General features: G+C 38.1%; 1 protein-coding gene across 1 annotated transcript; it reads left to right on the top strand.

Moving 5' to 3' along the window:
* Positions 1-2,342: 2,342 nt before the first annotated feature.
* On the top strand, positions 2,343-20,133 carry LOC135749911 (leucine-rich repeat-containing protein 17). Its single transcript, XM_073814773.1, is given in 5 exon segments — positions 2,343-2,518; positions 6,994-7,838; positions 15,873-16,028; positions 19,601-19,883; positions 19,885-20,133. Coding segments are annotated over 4 exon segments (1,305 nt in total). The 5' UTR covers positions 2,343-2,518; positions 6,994-7,093; the 3' UTR covers positions 20,006-20,133.
* Positions 20,134-21,819: the final 1,686 nt, after the last annotated feature.

Here is a 21,819-nt window from a genome sequence, read left to right as displayed (position 1 = left end):
AAAACATTTCGTGGACTACCTTTCTAAACATGATAATATCAACATAGAATAAAAGAAAAACAATGCATTGTGACAAGCCTTTCGCCTGTCTAAAGTCACTGAAGGTACACCTGGTGATAACCCTGTAGATGAAAGAGAAATGTCATTGCTTCCAATGAAAAACCAAATCACATACTGTAGGTGTCATTTTGAGCAGAAGAAAAACATTAAGGGGACGTGCACACCAAAGCTTTAAAAAAAAAGCTATGCTTCCATTGGAAACAACTGAAAACATGCACCATGGCAGCATGGCGAACGTAGTTTCATTCAGCTCTTTTGACCACATTACAGTTCCATATCACTTCACATAGTCCGCTTTGTGTCGTGGACGCATTACCACCTCGGGTGTGTATTATTTTTCTAATAACTCAACGGCCAGTTGTCAATTATTCCTTACATATTTGATGAAACAACCCTGATTTTTAATCACATCTTTCATGTGCCTTTTCATGTTCTCAGTCTTGTACATTGCTGTTGTGTTGGTGTGACTTTATGTCACTCCTGAGGTTCACTGTTGGAAGTCAACAGACACTGGACTGAAATGATAACAATAGGCTACATGTAGACATGAAGGCAAAACTGAAGTGGTCTATAAATTATTTTGGCAGCTGTATTAAAATTATTTCATTAAAATGCGTCTTTATTTGACGAATAACTGAAAGTATCTTGCACGTCAAAAAATTATGCGAAAGGGGGAAGTCCAAGAAAGTGATGTGGAAAGCATGTCAAAAAGTGGCGCTACAGTAGGGGAAAGCGCGTGTTTCAAACTGACCTAGGTGTAAGGATTTTGCTCTCCTTCAGTGTATCGGAAATTGGAGTCACACAGTGAAGCCCCCGCTGCGGACAGCTATTGTAGATGACAACAATGTGGCACAACTCAGACATGCTGTTTGCGACTCCGTTCGCATAGTGTTACCGCATCTGAATGAACATACGTTCTATCTGACATGACTTGATTCTTGTTGCAATATTCAAACATAAATGGGCTTTTAGATCATGCATCTTGAATTAGCCTTTTTAATTAATATAAATTCATTAGAAAAATTTCATGCGAATATAACAAGATTTATAATGATGGCACTCAAGGGACCACTGGTGGGCCGTGGGCCACCGGTTGAGAATCACAGGTGTAAACAATTATATTATTAAATTAATAAATGGATGCTGCATTTTTTAATAAAACCCCTCCCTTGCATGACCCCTAACCCTACCCCAAAAATACTTCTTCATTAAGTGATTTATTTTCACTTTTCAGGCAGTTTTTAAATTTGTATTGAAAATAAAAACCTTTTTGTGTTATATGATATGAAAAGGAGAAGAGTGAGGTCAGCAAAAGGTGGATTCAAACCAGGGATCTCAAGTTCTACGAACCTTAGTGCAGACATTGAGTTTCGACCAACCAGACATTAATGGGCGGAGCTAGTGTAAATAGCGTTTGCCAACAAGGAACGCGATTTGCACATAGTGTAAATAGACACACTGTTTTTTTATTATTATTTCTATTATATTCTAATTCTGTTTTGTAGTGGTTTTATTTCTTATTAGAGCTTAAATGATCCAGTCCTCAACATTTTATGTTAAGATTTTTTTAACACTTTGGATTTAATAGTAAAAAGTAGGGATGCACCGATAGGATTTTTTTTTGGCCGATACCGATTTAAACAGACAACTTCTGGCCGATAACGATGCCGATATTAAACACTTGTATACAATATTATACAGTTAGTCTATTTGCTAGTTTATTTCTGCATCAAATTATTTTTACTGAACATGGATTGAATCTAATTAACATTCAACTGACCAACATAATAAGAGAGGCACAAATTAAGCTAAAACTAATTTTTTACATATAATGGATTTCTTTATGCAGTTAATTAATAAACAATCGGGTATCGGCCTTTCTCATGCTATTGCCGATATGCCGATGGTTTCAAATTCATCAAAAATCGGCCGATAAATATCGGCGGCCGATACACGGTGCATCACTAGTAAAAAGTAAATGCAGCTACAGAAATTCTGACTAAGTTTAAAACTACAATGTCCATAAGAAACTAATAATAACAGAACTGTGACTGTTTTGGGGTCACCTATTTCTTTAAAAAGCCCAGAAACATACTTTCCAAATAATTTGAATGAGGTTGCCCCATGCACACAGTGTCTTTGACATCAGGCTAATAAAGAGACTCCCTAAAAGCCTGGAGGCGGTACAGTTGTAACAGGGAAATGTGGGTTTGGTTGCCTGCACAGACACACAGTATGTAATTTAAAACCAGGCACAAGCTTGGGGGCTGCACTGAGCCTTACACACACATACACACATATGCTCATGCACATACACATACAAAGTCAGCCAGCTGAACAGCACGCCGCAGTCAGGCATCCAGCGCAGCTCAAACTTAATGACAGGACAAAGAGATAACAGGCTAACAGGACATAACCAGATTGGATGAAATTTTTGGACGCATTTCCCTGTGCACAGGTACCGGAGGGTTTTTGTTATTAGTGTGTGCATGCGTGTGGTTTATGTATAGAAAAATCTATCCTTCAATGCTATCGAAAGTGGACATACATTTGCACTCTTGAATGCAGCTGCACTTTGTTCCCACTGGACAGAAGTTCTCTTATGGAGGTCTCACACACTTCCTGAAATCTTACTGTACTTCTTGATGGGATGAACTTTTTGTAAAAAGTTTGTTCAGCAATTGTGGTCCATGTACGTACACCTGGAAACTTTGATGCATGTTTGTAGTCTGCTATATACATAAGACAGGCAGAGCATTGATTTTTTTGTGGGTCTAAAGTTTACTTTTGGTTGATGAAATACATTTGCTCTATGAGTCTATGAGTGATCTAGTGATTTTTGTTTGATCAGTTAGTTGCTTCAATCTGACATCACATTTTTTGTAATTGAAATTTTTTTATAATACTATTAGTCCCCCCCCAAGTATTAGTAGTATTGGTCATGTGATCCCAATATGTTGTCCCCCATGATGTGACTCGCCGAATGCAAATTAATTGTTTACAATTTTATATGAAATTATGGTTCAATGGAGATTTTATGGGTTTAACTTTTTAATGAGTACCTTTGAGGTTTTTCAGTGATAGAAATCTTTTAAGGGGGAGTTAAAGTTAATTCAGGAAAACACTCACGCCTGACCTAGAGGAAAAATGCTTGTGTTTGAAGGCTTTTCCTCCCAATGCAGGACGTTCCAGTGGTTTTAATTAAGCATTGCTGGCCAGCTAAGCTCTCTCTCTCTCTCTCTCTCTCTCTCTCTCTCTCTCTCTCTCTCTGTGTTTGACTGTCTGTCTCTCTCACACACTCGCTGTGGGTTTTGCTGATAGCTTTGTTTGTGGTGGTGATCACATTCGGGGAGGTACATTTTTCTCAAGGTCTCTAACCTAAAGGAGGAGGCTGTTGGCCCTGAAATAATCAGGAACATTCTCTCAGACATACTGGATCACCTGGAGTTTGGGTGGCACAGAAAAGACAAACTCAGCTTTCCAAGTTGTACAGCGAACACTGCTGCCGTTCTTCTCTACTTACCACTGAAGCTTCCCTTGCTTTGTTGTAGTAAACCACGGCCAATGTCATCAGTTTCACACAAGGATTGTGTTATATTGATTCATTTACCTAAAGCCTGACTTGCTTCCTGTTAATGTCTGCACTGCTGACAGTGTATACATGACCTACATAGACCTTCAATGGAAAAAGTTGTGCATTTTTTATTAATCAAAAAGGTTCATTTTATTTAGTATTGACGTGAAAATAATAAAAAACCAATAGAATATACACTTTCAAAAAAAAAGTTGCAAGAAGGTACAAAAGGGTCACTGGGACAAATATGATGCCCTTTGCCATTTTTGATAGATTCGGTCACAATGCAATGCTGACAGGAGTTAAATTACAGGCTGTGAGTCAAAGCGAGAGGAATTATGATAATGTCGGTCTTGTCTACATCACCAATCCCAGGAAGTAAACTGTTGCCTACAATCGTGTGTTTGTTGTAGTCCAAGAAAAAGATTTCCGTCGGAGACGATAACTCGCGTCATTGTTTACTTTGGGGTTTGTACCTTTTGCATATCGTTAACATGTACTAATACACACTTTCACACCAAAGGTAATGTAAAATCGTGAATCGGATCAATCGTGCTCTTTAAAGTTTGATTTCAATCATTGATTTCACATTAATTTCAATCTTTAACACAACCCTACTGAGTCAATATGAAAGACATTAAGGTTATATTTTCACAGAATGTAGGAAATCAATGTAGGATGATTTTATGTGAAAACAGTAAAAAACTGGGTCATGTACTGCAGCGGTTCTCAAACTGGGGGCCGTGGCCCCCTGGGGGGTCCTGAGATGGTTCCAGGGGGGCCCAAATTTAATTACATTTTACAAAATACATTAATTTATCATAAATTCTGTGCAATAAAACCTCAGAAAAACAAGGCTACTAACCAACAGCATTATTGTATAATTTAATGTGTTTTTGTTTAATTAAAATTGTAAGTTTTGGAGTGTTTTATGTCATAAACTGTCTTTGGGGGGCCATGAAAGGATACACCATACACAAGGGGGGCCGCACGCTGAAAAAGTTTGAGAACCACTGATGTACTGTATGTCTAAACAGAAAGGATCAAGAACGTATTTCAACAAGTCTTCAAAGAAATAAAGTTGCATCAAGGTAAAAACTGCTTAAAAACTGTTTAAAGTCGGAAAACAAAATCACAACAATAATAACAGCATTTTTAAAAAGGTTTCCTCGCTCCCAATTTGTCTGGTATTGGCCAGTCAAGCAGGTAAACCTGGCCCAAACTCACTCCACTGGTTGAACCAATGTTGCTAAGTTAGAGGCCGTTCACATATCACATCTTTTGTGAGCTCAAGTTCATTATTTCAAATGTAGGCGTGCGGTTTGCGCACTCAAAAGGGAAGCAACGTGGCCGTGACGCGCAGGCAGTGCGACGTGCTTATTTTTTACAGGCGCGTATGCACCGCATCGAGTTAAAAACAACTAAACTTGTTAGAATGCCGCAGGCGCACCACAGGACATGTGAGAAGAACCAACCAATCAGCTTCCTCACCTTTTCCGTTACTTTGAAACCTCAGCAGAAAAATGGAGGAGCAGCTCATAATTGCGGTCCAACAACAGACGCCTCAGGAGCGCAACTGCCCGAGCGCGAAGGAGAGTGCGGCGCACCTAGCATTTCCATGTGTTTATACGTGCGACATTTGAATCGACTCTTAGGTTGCTCAAATAAACTGATGTTTTATTGGTGCCACAAAGCCAGTGTTTAGACATTTTTAAAGAAATCAAATAAAAATTGATTCTCAACATCTCTGTATATTAAGTTGGGAACAGAGAATTTACTTTTAATTATACATTTTAAGTCACATTCTAAACAATTAACAGGACTCATACGGCATTCACATGTTATCATAGTCATGCCTGGGTTTTTTATGGAAGACAGATTAAACCATTCTTGCAAATGCAACAGTAACATTTAACTATGTACATCTGTGAAAATGTCTGTAAAGGAACACAACGATTTGCTGGAAGAATGTTATAGTTTCTGTCAGAGGTGCACACCAGGACAAAATCTGTTAGTAGTTTTATAGGGGAGTACAAAATCCTTCACTAAATTATTGATTTTCTGTGTAAAACTAATATCTGGAAGACCAAGGGATCTAATGCCATGAATCCTTTAGCAGCAAGTTTAAAAGACTCAATACACACGTCGTCCTAAGATTGGTGTCTTTAGACTTGTATTGCTTGATCTGTATCAAAGGGGCATGACAGTATGTGTCCACTACCATGAATTTGCCAAATAATATATTTTGTTTACACCATCACTCAAGTTTTAATGTGCCATTTTTACAATGGTAAAACGTTTTCACATGCACGTGCACATGCACACTGAAATAACCCTGTCAGACAACTCAAACAAATGAGCTTGTTTTGAAAAGCACCACGAGTGTGTGTACATATTTGGAGAAGTCAACCTATGGATTGCTTATATATACATTTACATACTGTATAGCAGAAGAAAATATTTTACACGCTTCTTACAAACTTTACCTTTGTGTTTAAAGTCTCTTGAGTAGTGTTTCTCAACAGGGGGCCTCAACAGATTTCCAGCGGGGCCTTATAATGACTTCTTATTTAAAACAAGCATTACAATATACCAAAAATCAAGATCATTCTTATTGTTTTGTTTTTAACAATTTTACATTGTCTAGTCATGCCAAGCTCTAGTACTGTATATTTTAACTGAGTGAGTGGGGGGCCTTCAAATATTGTTGTGGACAATAGGAGGGCTTTGAAGTAAAAACCCCTTAATCCTAAGGGAGCATTACCTTAAATGCACACTGTGACTAAGAGGGCAAGGCTATGGGGTTAATATAACTGACATGTTTATAAAAGAGAATTCTGTGAACTGAAATTATTTGTCAGTATTATTAAACAGTCAAATCCACAACGGGATAAAGTTGAAATAGCAGGGTGTGGGTTATTAAAATAAATTTATGCCTGAAATCAGGTTCTAATTCATTTTGTTTTCTTATAATCGCTGGGAAAAGCAGTGGTCCAAATGTGTTAGATCATTTTTTAATAATAGTGAGAACATGATGTTGGCTGATCTTGGATACAGTAATAAAAGAGGAAGGAAAGAATGTAAGGAAAACTTGACGATAGACCAATAAATGATTCACGAATGATGATTTGTATAAATGTGAGTTGGTAATGTATCACTGTCATCGCAACAGATTTGTCAATATTTCACTAATTATTAAATTAGAAAAATATGTAGGAAGATATTTTGAGGAATGTTTTTAACTAAACTCATAAGAAGCCCTATTGTCATCCATAGTAGGATAAAATAATACAATGGAAGTCAATAGAGCTTCTGATCAGTATGGTTATAAACAATTCTGTTTGTTTGTCTTTTCTCAGGGACGGCAGCTGGACCCCTTTACACATCCCAAAGCTCTCCGCTTATCAAGGTTACCCTAAGACTGCACAATACTAATTTAGCCAGCTGCTGGCATTTGCAATGCGGCTGCTCCTCTGTCTGCTGCTGCTGTTTCTGGTGGTCTGGGTGGTCGATGCGCGAAAGGGCGAGAGGAGAAAAGGACACCGAATGCGTGGCCGAGGCCGGGCTATCACCGTCAAACGTTTTGCGGCAGATTGCAAGGAATATACGGCCAATGGGGACAAATATTTTGACTGCCAAGAGCGTCGCCTGACAGCGGTATTGTCGGGTTGGCCAAAGGATATCAACCACCTGCTGCTGGCGAAAAACAGTATCAGGGTTTTGCGAGCCAACACCTTCAGTAATTTCCCCAACCTGAGGAGCCTCGACCTGCAGCAGAATGAAATTTCTCAAATAGATGAGGATGCATTTATTGGTCTGACCAAACTTACGACTTTACTGCTGCAGCACAACCGTCTGCAGGTGGTAAGTGAGGAGATGCTAATCCCAATGCCTCAACTCAGCTACATGCGGATCTATGACAACCCGTGGAGGTGTGACTGCCAGCTGGACAGCCTGGTGAGGTTCATACAGGTGCCCAGTAACCGTCACCTTGGTAACTATGCCAGGTGCGCAGAGCCCACTGCGTTCGCGGGGAGGCAACTTAAGAAGCTGGATGTGGAGCAACTATGCACCGCTGAGCAGAAGCCCCTGATCCCACATTCGGATAATCAGACACTACCGGCTTCGATAAAACTATTTGAATCGATCACGCTGTGTCACACCTACATGCACCCGGTAACCTATCTGGACTGCAGAAGCAAAGGTGAGACTGATTTTTTTTTAGAAATAATAGAGACAAATTGATAGAGATAATGACAAATTTTAAATGGTGAATTTACAGAACTCATTGCTTTGAAATCATTAAAAAAATATTTGGTTAACTGAATTAGATGAAGTACCTACTGCTTCAAACAAAACATGCTACATATAGTATGTGTGGGTGCAATATAAATACATTTCAGACATACTGCATCTGCCATGTTTTTATTGTCTTGTGACCTGTATGTCCTTTGACCAATGACGTAATCAGAACAACCGCAACCATAATTTACTTTTGTGTTGTAATTTACTTCATGTGGACTTTCAGTCTTGTGGCCTTAAATTGTGCATGCTCGCTTAGTCTATGGGGCCATCGGGTGTCTCATCTGTTATTTTATTGCTCCGAAGTGTGCTCCTTAGTGCCCCCTTTGAACCCTTGATGTAGTCTTTGGCGAAGTGAGCACTGAAGGCTTCCAGCAATTTACCAACTCAAAAGTCATTGCGAAAGAGCATTCAAACCAATCAGATGACGGGAGAGAGGAGTTCACACTGATGGGCAACTTCTCTTCCTATTTCCGGGGTGACGCTCAAATCTGTCCCAAAAGATGACTCAAATTCTCAAAGTTGATTAAAATTTCAATTTTAAGTATAATCAATAATAACACTAAGCAAGAACTACTAATAATAGACATGAATATACACACTAGGGGCCCTATTTTAACCATCTGAAACGCAAGTGCGAAGCGCAAAGCGCAAGTGACTTTGTGGGCGGATCTTGGGCACTGTTGCTATTTTCCAGGCGGGAGAAATAACTCTTGCGCCAGGCGCAAATCAATAAGTGGTTGGTCTGAAGTAGGTTCATTATTCATAGGTGTGGTTTGGGCGTAACGTTAAATAAGAAATCAGAACGCTATCCAACATTCCCTTTAAACGCAAGGGTGCAAGTTCCATGGCGGGTTGCTATTATTATGACGGATTTACCAGGCGCACGCCAGGAGCGGTTTACAGCCGAGGAGACCCACGTTCTTGTAAGAGCAGTCAAAGACAGAGAAGTTGTTTTGTATGGGGATAGGAGAAACCCGCCCAAATCAGCGTAGGTTAAACAGGCGTGAGAGGAAATAGCCACAATTGTCTCATCAGCTGGCATCCCCATCATTGCGTAAGCGCTGGAGCGCGCTGCGACGCTACGATAGCATTTAGCTTAGCCCCATTCATTCAATGGTACCATTTAGAGATAAAGTTAGAAGTGACCAAACACATCAACGTTTTTCCTATTTAAGACGAGCAGTTATACGAGCAAGTTTGGTGGTACAAAATAAAACATAGCGCTTTTCTAAGCGGATTTAAAAGAGGAACTATATTTTATGGCGTAATAGCCCTTTTGGGAGTACTTCGACTTGGCGCAGTAACACCCTCCCTCTCCCATTATGAGAGTGAGAAGGGGAGCGGACTTTTCAGGCGAGTCGAAGTACTCCCAAAAGTGCTATTACGCCATAAAATATAGTTCCTCTTTTAAATCCGCTTAGAAAAGCGCTACGTTTTATTTTGTACCACCAAACTTGCTCGTATAACTACTCGTCTTAAATAGGAAAAACGTTGATGTGTTTGGTCACTTCTAACTTTATCTCTGAGTGGTACCATTGAATGAATGGGGCTAAGCTAAATGCTATCGTAGCGTCGCAGCGCGCTCCAGCGCTTACGTGCACACACACAGATGATAGAGGGATGATTCAACAGTTCTTAGTTAAGGTAATAACATATTTTAATATTGAAAATGAGTAGACTATTCCTTTAAATTTACAAAAATCCTGGAATGTTTTCCTCAAAAAACTTAATTTCTTCTTGACTGAACAAAGAATGACATCAACATTTTGGATGACATGGGGGTGAGTAAATTATCTGGATTTTTTAAGAAAGTAGAATATTCCTTTAATAATACCCATGTATATCCACTCTGTGAAAGGCACTCAAATTGAGAAAAGCTTCAAAAACCTCCTTTTTGGTCAACATCCAGCTACATTATTGATCAATGAGATGACATTATAATTCTACTGAGTCAGCATGTGGTAAGATACAGTAATCTGCAGCAGAATGGAAACAAACGCCTGGAATCACAAAATGTAAGTTTCAGAGAACGAGTTAAAAGGGACTGAGGCATATTTCCAGCTGAGACATCTGTATCCCCATCTCTGGAGACATATAAATGCCATATACAGACTGTTATTAAGACACAAGAACGATTCTGAATGTCATTATCATATATCAAAAATCTCTCTACAAAGCTAGAGCAATGATCACATAAGACCGCTTTGTGATTTTGTAATGGGTTAAATTCCAAAATCTTCCATACCTCATTGCTTTGGTTATACATGATCTCCATGGGAAACCAAGGACAGTGCTGGTCTGTATTATACTGTATGCGAGTCTTGTACTGTTTTTTGATGAAGATCTTGTAATAAGAGAATAAAGAGATGGCTTTCAGCAGTTGAAATTCTTTAAATTTCCCATAGGAAGATGAATATAAGTGACCATTCTGTTTTCAGCTTAAATATGTATGAAGTTTTTGATGATTGAAATCTCAACATTTTTGTCTTTATATGTAACAGGACCACAATGCAGTGCATCTTAGTCTATGATAGCAAAAAGCTCAGGCACCTAAAAGCGATAATTCACCCAAAAATTAAAATTAATAATTTTCTCATTCTCACCTGTATAAATTTCTTTTTTTCTGATTTTTTTGAGGAATGTTTGTACCCAAAACGATCATGAGTCCCCATTCATTTCCATAGTAGGAAAAAATAATACTATGGAAGTAAAGGAGGCTCATTAACGGTTTGGTTACAAACATTCCTCAAAATATCTTTCTCCGTGTTCATCAAAGCAAAGAAATTTATACAGGTTTGTAACAACAAGAGGGTCAGTAAACAGAATTTTCATTTTTGGGTGAACTATCCTTTTAAGACATACATAAATTTAAGAGATGAATATAGGACATAGATATATATCTTTTTCTGTTGCAGATGAAAACTTGTCAATAGATCACAGGGTATGGCAGGTGGGCGGGTCCAGGAAAAGATTGCAGCGATTAGCTAATAGTAACATCACCCAACTTCCAACGATCCAATCAATTCTTAATTGACGAATTCAAGTCCTGCCCTACATAATTTTCATTTCAGAAGCCGTTTCACTCGGAAATACAGGATGACTTGGAAAATATGACAATCACTACTTTCATTATGACTTTAATTTTACAAATGCAACCTGGAATTACACAAAAACCTCCAATTAACTGTCTTGTTTTGTAAAGCAACGGCTCTGGTTTTGCCTCTGTCATGACAGACTAAACTATTCTGACATCCATACTAAAATGAGAGACATCGCCAAACCACATTTACTGAGGTTAGTTGAGTCAAGCAAAAAAATGTGTGATACAACACAAGCCATGACAAATGAAGTCAGATGGATTTTGAAATCATTGTGATTCAGACTTTTCCCCTTACCCAAAAATATTGAGTCAGCAGTCTGAAGCAGAGTGAGGCATTCTAAATCTCTACTTCCCGAAAACATCAACCCTTTACAGGCTTGTAACGTTAAGTCATCTGTCTTAGGACCTAAGGGATAACTGGCAATTTCTGTTTGCTGCAGTAAACCCAACTATTAGACTGAAAGCCAAGTTTTAGTGTTTCCCAGCTTCAGAAAAGGCTTTTCCCTGCATTAGTCATCACATCTAATTGTTTGGTTTTGTTTCAAAAGCATCCAGACCAAAGCACAGTACTGCACTGTAAAACATACTTTACATACACACTTAAAAGTAAATGTGCTACACAATGCCATAAAGGAACTATTTCTGGCTGTATGGGCATTCTTAAAAAAAGCATGTGTTCATTTTTTTTTTGTTATGAATTTAACACATTATGTGTCATTTTGTGTTAAAAGTAACACAAAATATGTTTTTCCAATAATAACACAGATGTGTGTATTCTGGGACAACACATTTAGTGTGTTGTCGCTAAACTAACACAGATTGTGTTGTTTAACACATCCATTCTAAGAGTGTAAAAAACCTTTAACATCTGAAGAACATTTCTGATTTAAAAGAGGTTTTTGGTTCATTTCTGTTTTACAACAGTATCTGCTTTGCATGTGACGCATCTCTCAAGCTAATCAGCTGCATGGAAGCATTTCCGAGTATCAGAGACAGGGGCGCCGTAAGGGGGGGAAAAGTTAGGACGATTCTAAGGGCCCATGAACTTTTGAGGGCCCCAGCCGAGGACTGTGCCGCACACGCAACCCCCTTAAGCTGAGCCCTCTTAGCTCCGCCCCGTCTTTACTCTGCGTTTTAGCGCCGTCTTCAATCCATGGTCTCACAGTGCGCGTGAACTTCAGAAGAGAACAAGGTGTGTGTATTTACTGCTATTTCCTATGATATCTGCATATGTGCACTTCCTTACTATAAATGCAGTTTACACAATGTGACGCTGGAGCAATACAATGTAGTTTTCTTTCCACTGTAAAGTCTTCGCTCTGTTCACCCCAGTTTAAAAAAAACACAAGGTGATTTACGTTCCCTGTTTTATGTTATGATTCTAACGCGAAGTCAGCCCTTATAAGCTGTTTAAATTAACGTAGCCCGTATAAGCTAATTAACATAAACTAGAAATGCGATCGGTTACACACTGTTTTGTTTTGTAACGCAATATGCCAAGGAAGGATTTTTATGCAGTCGTAAATCGAGTTGGTTGTGATAAAACTGAAATGCAACAAAGGCTAAACTAGTCAAATTATGTATATTAAAGCTTCTCAACTTGCAACAGGGTTAAGAAATCAATGGAAATCTATGTCGTAATCTGCTATAGTTGTCATTCATTTAATTTTAGAGCCCCGTTTATTAAAAAACAGTTTATAAACCAACTTTTTTTAGTTAATGATCTGTAAGAATGGAGTTTTATTAGTGCTGTTCATTGATTTTAGTACGTTTTTTGACATTTGGATATCAGGGGCCCTATTTTAACGATCTGAAACGCAAGTGCGAAGCGCAACGCGCAAGTGAGTTTGTGGGCGGATCTTGGGCGCTGTTGCTATTTTCCCGGCGTGAGAAATAACTCTTGCGCCGGGCGCAAATCAATAAGGGGTTGGTCTGAAGTAGGTTCATTATTCATAGGTGTGGTTTGGGCGTAACGTCAAATAAACCAATCAGAACGCTAGCCAACATTCCCTTTAAACGCAAGGGCGCAAGTTCCATGGCGGGTTGCTATTATTATGACGGATTTACCAGGCGCACGCCAGGAGCGGTTCACAGCCGAGGAGACCGACGTCCTTGTACGGGGGAATCCCACGCTTGCCAGCATAAATCGGGCACGCCGTGTAACGGGAGGTGGATCTGCCTCAGGACTTGACGCCAGCAGAGAACATCGCTGCTTTGAAATCGGACCCAAGAAACGCAAGCAAGGTCCAACCCCAAAGTACTCTTACAAATCAAGTTCATATACATTAAGGTTTCTTATGAAAACATTTTAATTATTATTTACATAAAATAAACGTAATACAGCCACACAACAAAGTTATGAAAATATTTTAATCGTTATTTGCATGAGAATAAATAAAAACTATCACCACAATGCTCACCACTATGATTCCCCTTATCTCGTGTATTAATATTTTTAAGTGTAACAATTTATGATTTGCAAAAATAACTGTTGCATCTGTGTAGATTAGATAAGCAAAGTGTATGCGCGTTGTGCACGCTATACATTATGGTCAAGCATGCGCCCTTAAAATAGCATAATGAACCACGCGCAACGAGCCACTGACTTTAAACTTTTTTTTTCTGGTCAGTGGCGCAATTGTTTTTTGAAACTGCAAAATAGCATCAGGGATGGTTTGCGCCGGAACACGCCTCTTTTTTTGCGCTGAACCACCCAGGGAGCGCAAGTTCATTCCCTAGTTTGCCGACGTGCTTCTGTGACGGGAAAAACCCGCTGTGCGCCGGTGCAAAATACGAATGATTCATCTCGCTGGGTGCAAGATAGAGCCCAAAGTGTTTCAATACTACAATAATGGTGTAAAAACGTCTGAGTGCTGCCCTCTTCAGGTTGAACGGTGGCTACTGCAGTTGAATTTTCCTATTGAATGTTGGGTCCAAAAAATGCCTCGTGATGTAAGCAGGTTCAAGCTCACCACGCTGCTTTTGTCAAGCATCTTTGACCCAGTCTTATTTCAGGCAGAATGTGAAAAGATGCATTGTTGTTGTTCGCCATTTTTAAATGTTACAATGTCGTGACTCGTGTGTGTAACAGCTCAAGTATACAGTATGTCAAGACTGTCTCTGAAAATCAGACTAAAGCCTCAAATCTTATTGTGAGATAAAAAGCATCACAGTTTAATTTCAAGCATTAATTTCACTATGATTTCAATCGCTGACATGACATTACTCAGTCAACATTAAAGATATCAAGTTTATATTTTCACAAATGTTCTTTACATTATATAGGATGATTTTATGTGGAAAACAGTAAATCACAAAGAAATACTTTAGCTGGGTTTTCACAGGCATGGTCACATTTATCTTTAATCTTTAAGAATGTTGCATTTTCTCTGAATATTTGATTTAATGTACTGTATTTTTCAATTAAATTTACATTGCACAATAAATTATCTTAGCTGCAAACATTTTAGGTATCTATAAATACTGATAACTGTGGTCAAAACAATAGCAAAATAAATAGTTCTGTATTATTAAATTACATTTTGAATAGCTACAGTAGGTTGGATTGTAGTTTGGTACGAAATGGGTATGGGGGGGGCTGACCCCCTATTTTTTCATAGGGCCCAAAATTGCTAGCGGCGCCCCTGATCAGAGACACGATGTCCCACAAATTTTCAAAGGTTACAATCAAACACTTGCCTTAAGAAAGGTTTTGAAATATCTCTCTGTGGTAATATATCTCTCTGTGGCTCTGTGGTTTGATGAAGCCTTTTAAAAAGCATGGGTTGAACCAAGTTCATGAGTGTATAAGGCCGACATCTTTCAAAATAAATAGAGAGTTCCTTTTGCCACCAATACTGTCATATGTGCCTTACGTTGTTTGAGGTTTATTTACAGATACTACCTTGTTTTTGCAACTGTAAGTGCCATTATCTGTAACTGTTTGAAGGATTACGGACCACCAACGCTGAACCGACTTTAGGAAACGTTTAACAATGGCTGAGACATATGCTCCCATGTATGGCTGCTCAGCTGGAAATAATTAGGAATTATGGAAAGTTCTTTAAAGTGTCTCGAAAACATATGGGCGGTGCTGCTCTACACAACATTCACTTAGGAAATATAAAGAATCCATTTCAAAACCTACAAAAAATGTATTATTATTTATGTGTCTGCTGTTGTGATGGCATGTTTGTGAAGTACCAACAAAAATTCTGCATGTCTGCAAGAATCAATCAACTTAGACCAAAACGAATTTCCAAGTTATTGTAGTTTATGCAGTGCTGGTTTGATTCTGGTCTAGTAATTTGTAATTCATTGTCAGTTATAATAAATACTTATTTGCAACAGTCATACATAATAATGTTACTAAACCAAACCGTTCGTGAGCCCCATTCACTTCAATAGTATTCTTTTTTACTACTACGGAAGGGGGTCACGAATGTTTAGATTACGAACATTTCTCAAAATATCTTTCTTTGTTTTCATCAGAACAAAGGAATGTATACAGGTTTGTTACAACATAATAGTAAGTAAATGATGCCAAAATTTAATTTTTTGGTGTGAAGTATCCCCTTAACTATCAGAAAGATTGTCCCTAGTTGTCACTGGGACGGTACCCTTTAAAAAAGTACACCTTTGCACCTAAAGAGTTCATGTTAGTAAATCAAAGGTTCATATAACCAATATACAGTGACTGTATTTATATGGTACATATTAGGGACTTTTTAAAGATTACTGCCCTGGTGATAGCTAGGGAAAAAAAATTCTGATACTGTATATTAATATGAACAGACTTTTATCAAATATTGATGCAAAATCTCTTCTCTGCAGAACTTAAATCTGTGCCAGCGGACATACCGGTGGATATTGTCAAACTGGATCTATCCATGAACAACATTAAGCAGCTGAGACCTAAAGCGTTTGTGACTGTTAAAGACCTAAAACACCTGAATCTGAGCAGCAACGGTCTGAAAAGCATTGACACAGGTGAGCCAGCGGCGGTACACAACAATACCAAGACATAACCTTTTTCAGTTCCTGAGGATGAACAAGACAAGTCAATGTGTTAAGTACAAACAACTAGTTTTGGTGTTTAGTTCAGCTTCAACAGCTTTGTAGCTACAACTTAGTGCACAGAACCATGAGGAGAAAGTGTTTGGAGAGCAATCCTTATACAGTATCTATCAGATACTTGACCAGATACTTTTAAGTGCACCTATTCCATTGCTAAAAAACAATGTTATTTTGTGTATTTGGTGTAATACAATGTGTTTGCGTGGTTTATGGTAAAAAAACACATTATTTTCCACATACAGTACATATATAGTGCCCTCCTCAAATGCATTGATTTTGTACAAAACTCATTGATCTGAAAAGTGCTTTGTACCTGATTGGCCAGCTATCTGTACGTTGGGATTGTATGAGGAATTGTAGAACAGATGAACCCATATGCACACGATGTCGGGGAAAACAGAAAACACTTTATTACAAACAAAACCCCACGAGGGGGTACACAACATGAAACGTATAAGTCTGACAGATAACACAAATACTTGACTTGGTAACTAGACTATAAACCTACACGCAACACGAGAAACACAATAAACACAATGAACCTGCACAGAACTAAAGATACACTGACATTAAATAGAAGAAACCAAACAAGATAACGAGAGGGAACAGGTGATAGGAGAAAACCAATGATTACTAATAAGCAGGAGAACGAGGGGGCGGGGTCACAGGACAAGACACCGGAGGCACATGCCAAACACAAAAACAAGGCATGAACCTCCACACAAGGCCAGGGACTGCCAGAACTCTGCCACCATGACAAAATACAAATTTAACAAGACTTCAAAGCAGAGTCCTGACAGATTGGCCTGAATTCCTCTGACGTCAGCCAAAAATGTGACGCTCCTTACCATGTTTAAAAGATTCGCTCACAATGCTATGCCAACAGGAGTTAACTTACAGGCTGTGAGTCAAAAGCGCGAGGAATTATGATAATGTCGTTTTTGTACACGCCAACAGGCCTAAGACTAGTTTGTTGTAGTCCAAGAAAAAATATTTAAGTTACACACAATAACTCGCCTCATCGTTAACATTGCTGTTTGTTCCTATTGAATATAGTTAACATGTACTAATACACACTTACACACCAAAGGAAATGTAAAAACGTGTATCAGACGATAGTTGCTCTTTAAAATGAGGGAAATCAGTCGTGTTCAATCCACGTTGCATGAATAAATCACTGCTGGTGAAGGAATCTGACATACAGTATGTGTCTTCCCACTATCACTCCTCAAAAAAAAAACAAGTAAATAAAAGGATCTAAAAGACTTATGGTTTTGGAAAGTAGAAAACAGAAAGTAAGGTAAAAAGGTGTTACAACCGTGCAGCTCAGTTCAAAACAATAAAAAAATCTCATCAAGTCTGGAGAAAACATAAACCTCAGCACATTTCATTATAATGCCTTAATGAAACTGAGCAGGGGTTCCTTGAACTTGAACACACTGCACAAAATTTGTAGGCTACTTCAAGCTGACACAGCAGAAGGTTTGCCTCAAGTTTAGTTACTTTCATTTTAGTTCCAGAACTGAATTTAAAATCTTATCATTAGTTAGAAATATGGATATGTAAACAGCTCATGAAATATTTTTTCCGGCCAAATTTGTTTTCTCTTACCAGGGCAAAATGTTGCTGTAAATTATGAGGATCATTTAAGCCTTTCTAAAAAAATTGCACTTAAAGGGATATTTCATCGACTTACTCACTCTCATGTTTTTACAAACACTCCTCAAAATATCTTCCTTCATCAGAACAAAGAAATGTATACAGGTTTATACAGGGCTTGAAAGTGCGACCAATTTGTCGCACATGCGACCTAATTTCTCAATGGTGCGACTTAAAAAAAAATCAGGTCGCATTGGTGCAACCAGGAGTTCGAGGGAAAAAGCCATGGTCCCGAACTACGTGTGTGTTCGTTTAAAAATGCGTGTGCCCTCCAGTCAGACAGAGAGAGGTGAGTAGAATGGGGCTCATGAATGGTTTGGTTACAAACATTCCTCAAAATATTTTCATTCATGTTCACCAGAACAAAGACATTTATACAAGTTTGTAACAACATGAGAGTGAGTAAATTATGACAGAATTTTCATTTTTGGGTGAACTATAAATCCGATGCGGTCAAAAATTTTGGTGCACCTAACTTTTGTGCTGGTGCACCTAAGAAAAAATGCACCAGTGCAACCATTGCAAAAAGTTTGTGTAGAGCCCTGTTTATAACAACATGAGAGTGAGTAAATGACAGAATTCTTATTTTCGGTGAACTATCCTTTAATCACAGTCTGTACTAGAGCTCTAATGAACAGACCAGGAGGGTGTATCATCCAAAAGTTCCCTTGCGAGGGATGATTACACCAATTCAGTCATACTACAGACACAGGAAGAGGACAATGCCCTCTGGTTAGTTCATCAGTCACCCTTCAGAGATCACAGAGAGGGAAACAGCTCCCAAATCACTCTCATTTTACTATAACCAGACACTTCCTCTGCTTTAGCTGTTCAGTAGTGTATTTGATGTTCTTTACCTTACATATTAGGTAAATAGTCATGTAATAAGCGGGATAATGTACTGTACTTGCAGCTGTTTGTTATCATGTAATCACAATTTCGTCATGTAAACAACGGGCTGCCTATACATTATTCCTTATTCCGAATTATCAGAAAAGCTCAACAAGTAAAATATTAACACTGTCATTCAGGGAAATGGAAACGAATGTGCACTGTTTGTAAATTTGTTTATAGTGCCATTCACACAAATCGCCAAATCTATTAATAACATGTTGCGCTTTTCTTTGAGAAATAGTACCTTTGAAAAACGTATATATATATTATTGTACTGTTCGAAACATAAAACTGCAGGTTACTTCACATGTTTATTCAAAACAATTTTCGGTGAAATCTGAAACAATTGCTAGGTCAATCATTATTATAAGCTATAGTTGTGAATCAGGTAAACTCATTCCCGACCAGCCATTTTTTAAAAGTTACCTGCCTTCATTTTGCCAATATTTTTTTCTCTGCTTATAAACTCTTAAATATGGTTATTTTTCTTTAAAAACATTTTTTTAGCAAAAAGCTGAAATAATTGCATTTTTGTGAAGGAATTTTGTTAGAGATCAGATTCAGAATGATTATCAAAACATACATAGTTTAAAATTATTAAATAACGTTTTGGCTTCAGCTTTTTCATAAATTGGTAAGTCATCTAGTGAATAATCGCGGTATTGGAGATTAACATAAAATTCATCAGGAACACGTTTTTAATGCAATTTTTTTTTGTCAATGGCGGGGAAAGAGTTAAGGTTATGGTACTGTTTTGAAAACTGACTGTTTATGTACTTGTGCACAAACTGATTTCTGTTTAATTTGAACTAAAAATGTTACTGATTGCAGCTTTACTTTGACTCCTTGAGCTCACATAAATGCCTAGTAAATATTTGTATAATAAAAAATGCTAAGTCAATTTATTTACACTTTTCCCTTCTTTTGTCCAGCTGCCTTTGCAGGCCTTCTGTACTTGAGCGAGCTGGACCTCTCCAACAACAGCCTGCAAAATTTCCAATTCAGTGTTTTGGAGGACCTTTACTTCCTGAAGAAACTATCTTTGGGTGGCAACCCTTGGATCTGTGATTACAACATTCACTATTTGATCTATTGGCTCCAGCACCACCCTGGGGTCTATCACACAGGTCTGGTTTGCAGTGAGCCAGAGAATCTTCGAGGTAATTCGGTGGAGAGCTATGTGAAGACCTATGCAGACTGTCCTAAGGACATGCAGACAGACACCCAGCGGTGATCCGGCTGGCATCACAACTCAGGAGTTAATTGCTGAGATAGACGAATTTGGGCCAAGACCTTACAAAAGACCACAGAAATATGAGGTCTCTCATCTGAATTAAGACGATCGCTGTTGGGAACGCAGTTTTACTTTGTCATGAACAGAACCTTGTGTGATGTTTAGGCATTTCTTTTTTTTTACGAGTAATTTTGTAAATGAATCATGATAAATAAAAGGTTTTTTTACAGATGGTCTGATGTTTTTCCATTAAATAAGGCCATACATAAATACGCCAAGGCATGATGCCACAAGTTCGCTCAAAAAAGTTTGAGCCGGTTTTTTTTCTTTTTAGACAGGACAGTGGAATATATAAATTACACAGGGACAGAGGGAATTAAAATCAGGAAAAGATCCCAATTCATCACATCCCGTTCTTATTGTCAATGACCACAAGTGGTCAAAAGATCAAGAAAAATGTTAACCCCTGGGTTCATGACCCTTTTAACATGCATTCTTGCATAACTGGGCTGGTAACAAACCCTACTCACTATCTCTGCTGATAAACCATATGTGTTATCTCTATCACTAGCTACTGAAATAATGTCAGTTGGCTAACTACAACTAAATAGCTTGGCAAAATAGTATACTGCCAGCAGTATGAAGTGCCAAGGAGGAAAACAACGAAAAGTAGAAGACCAAAGAACAAGATAGTTAATGATAATGCTTACTATATGAACTGAAAATTGAATGCATGCTTGGATTATCATATATACCACACACAAATCATGTATACATACTTGCATAGATTGTTTAATGCTAAGTATGCTGTAAAAAATATATTTTGTTTCAACGTAAGTATTTGTGCTTCATTAAAATTTTGAGTTAATTTAACTTAAAAATATTAGTTGACTCAACAAATTTAGAGTTAATTAATATTTTTAAGTTGAATTAACTCAAAATTTGAAAGATTTACCTTTTTAAGTTGAAACAACAAATCTATGTTTTTACACACACCAATGTTAATCTGTAGACTTTTCATACAATAACATACCAGGATAATACAATGTGTATAATGTTTAAAATGAAGACGCGTGTATGCACATTCCGTGCTCATGGGTTCATACGTGCAGTTAGTCTTGTAACATGTACGTCTACAGGATATTAATCATAAGGACTGAAACATTATAAAGGCATTTTTCTAGAAGGAAACGGTGGTACACTGCATTTTCACCGGAGCCTAGTTTTTATCTCCATCCTGTCTAAAATGAAACAGATGTTATGAAGATCACGAATCTGCATGGGGGAAAACATGGAAAAACTATTTTGTGTTCAGGTGGAGGGACACATGAGGACTTTGTGCAATTTAAAGAATATGGCTGGGAATCAAAGCGACCTGCTTGTCTACCCTCTAAAAATAAACAGCGCTAAATAGCTGTAAAAGTGGTTCACTGGTTCACAGTGGTTCATAGGGGAATCATTTTAAGAGCCACATAGCACCAGTGTAGAACCATATTGTGCTCTGTAGGACCATAAGTGATGCCATAGATGAGGAGTCTCAGTGATAGTGAAAACCAGGACGCTGTTCAGCTCTCAACGGGAGGGAATACCTACCATCTTACTGTATCACACAATGTAATGCAGAAATTTAATACATGCAATGCACATTTTCCAGACGCTTTTTGGAGAATAGGGAAAGCTGACTAAATAGCTTGGCAAAATAGTTTACTGCCAGCAGTATGAAGTGCCAAGGAGGAAAACAACGAAAAGTAGAAGACCAAAGAATAAGATAGTTAATGATAATGCTTACTATATGAACTGAAAATTGAATGCATGCTTGGATTATCATATATACCACACACAAATCATGTATACATACTTGCATAGATTGTTTAATGCTAAGTATGCTGTAAAAAATATATTTTGTTTCAACGTAAG

Source organism: Paramisgurnus dabryanus, chromosome 1 (assembly GCF_030506205.2).
Source record: "Paramisgurnus dabryanus chromosome 1, PD_genome_1.1, whole genome shotgun sequence".
Taxonomy (NCBI): domain Eukaryota; kingdom Metazoa; phylum Chordata; class Actinopteri; order Cypriniformes; family Cobitidae; genus Paramisgurnus; species Paramisgurnus dabryanus.
This window is presented reverse-complemented; position numbering and strand designations above follow the sequence as displayed.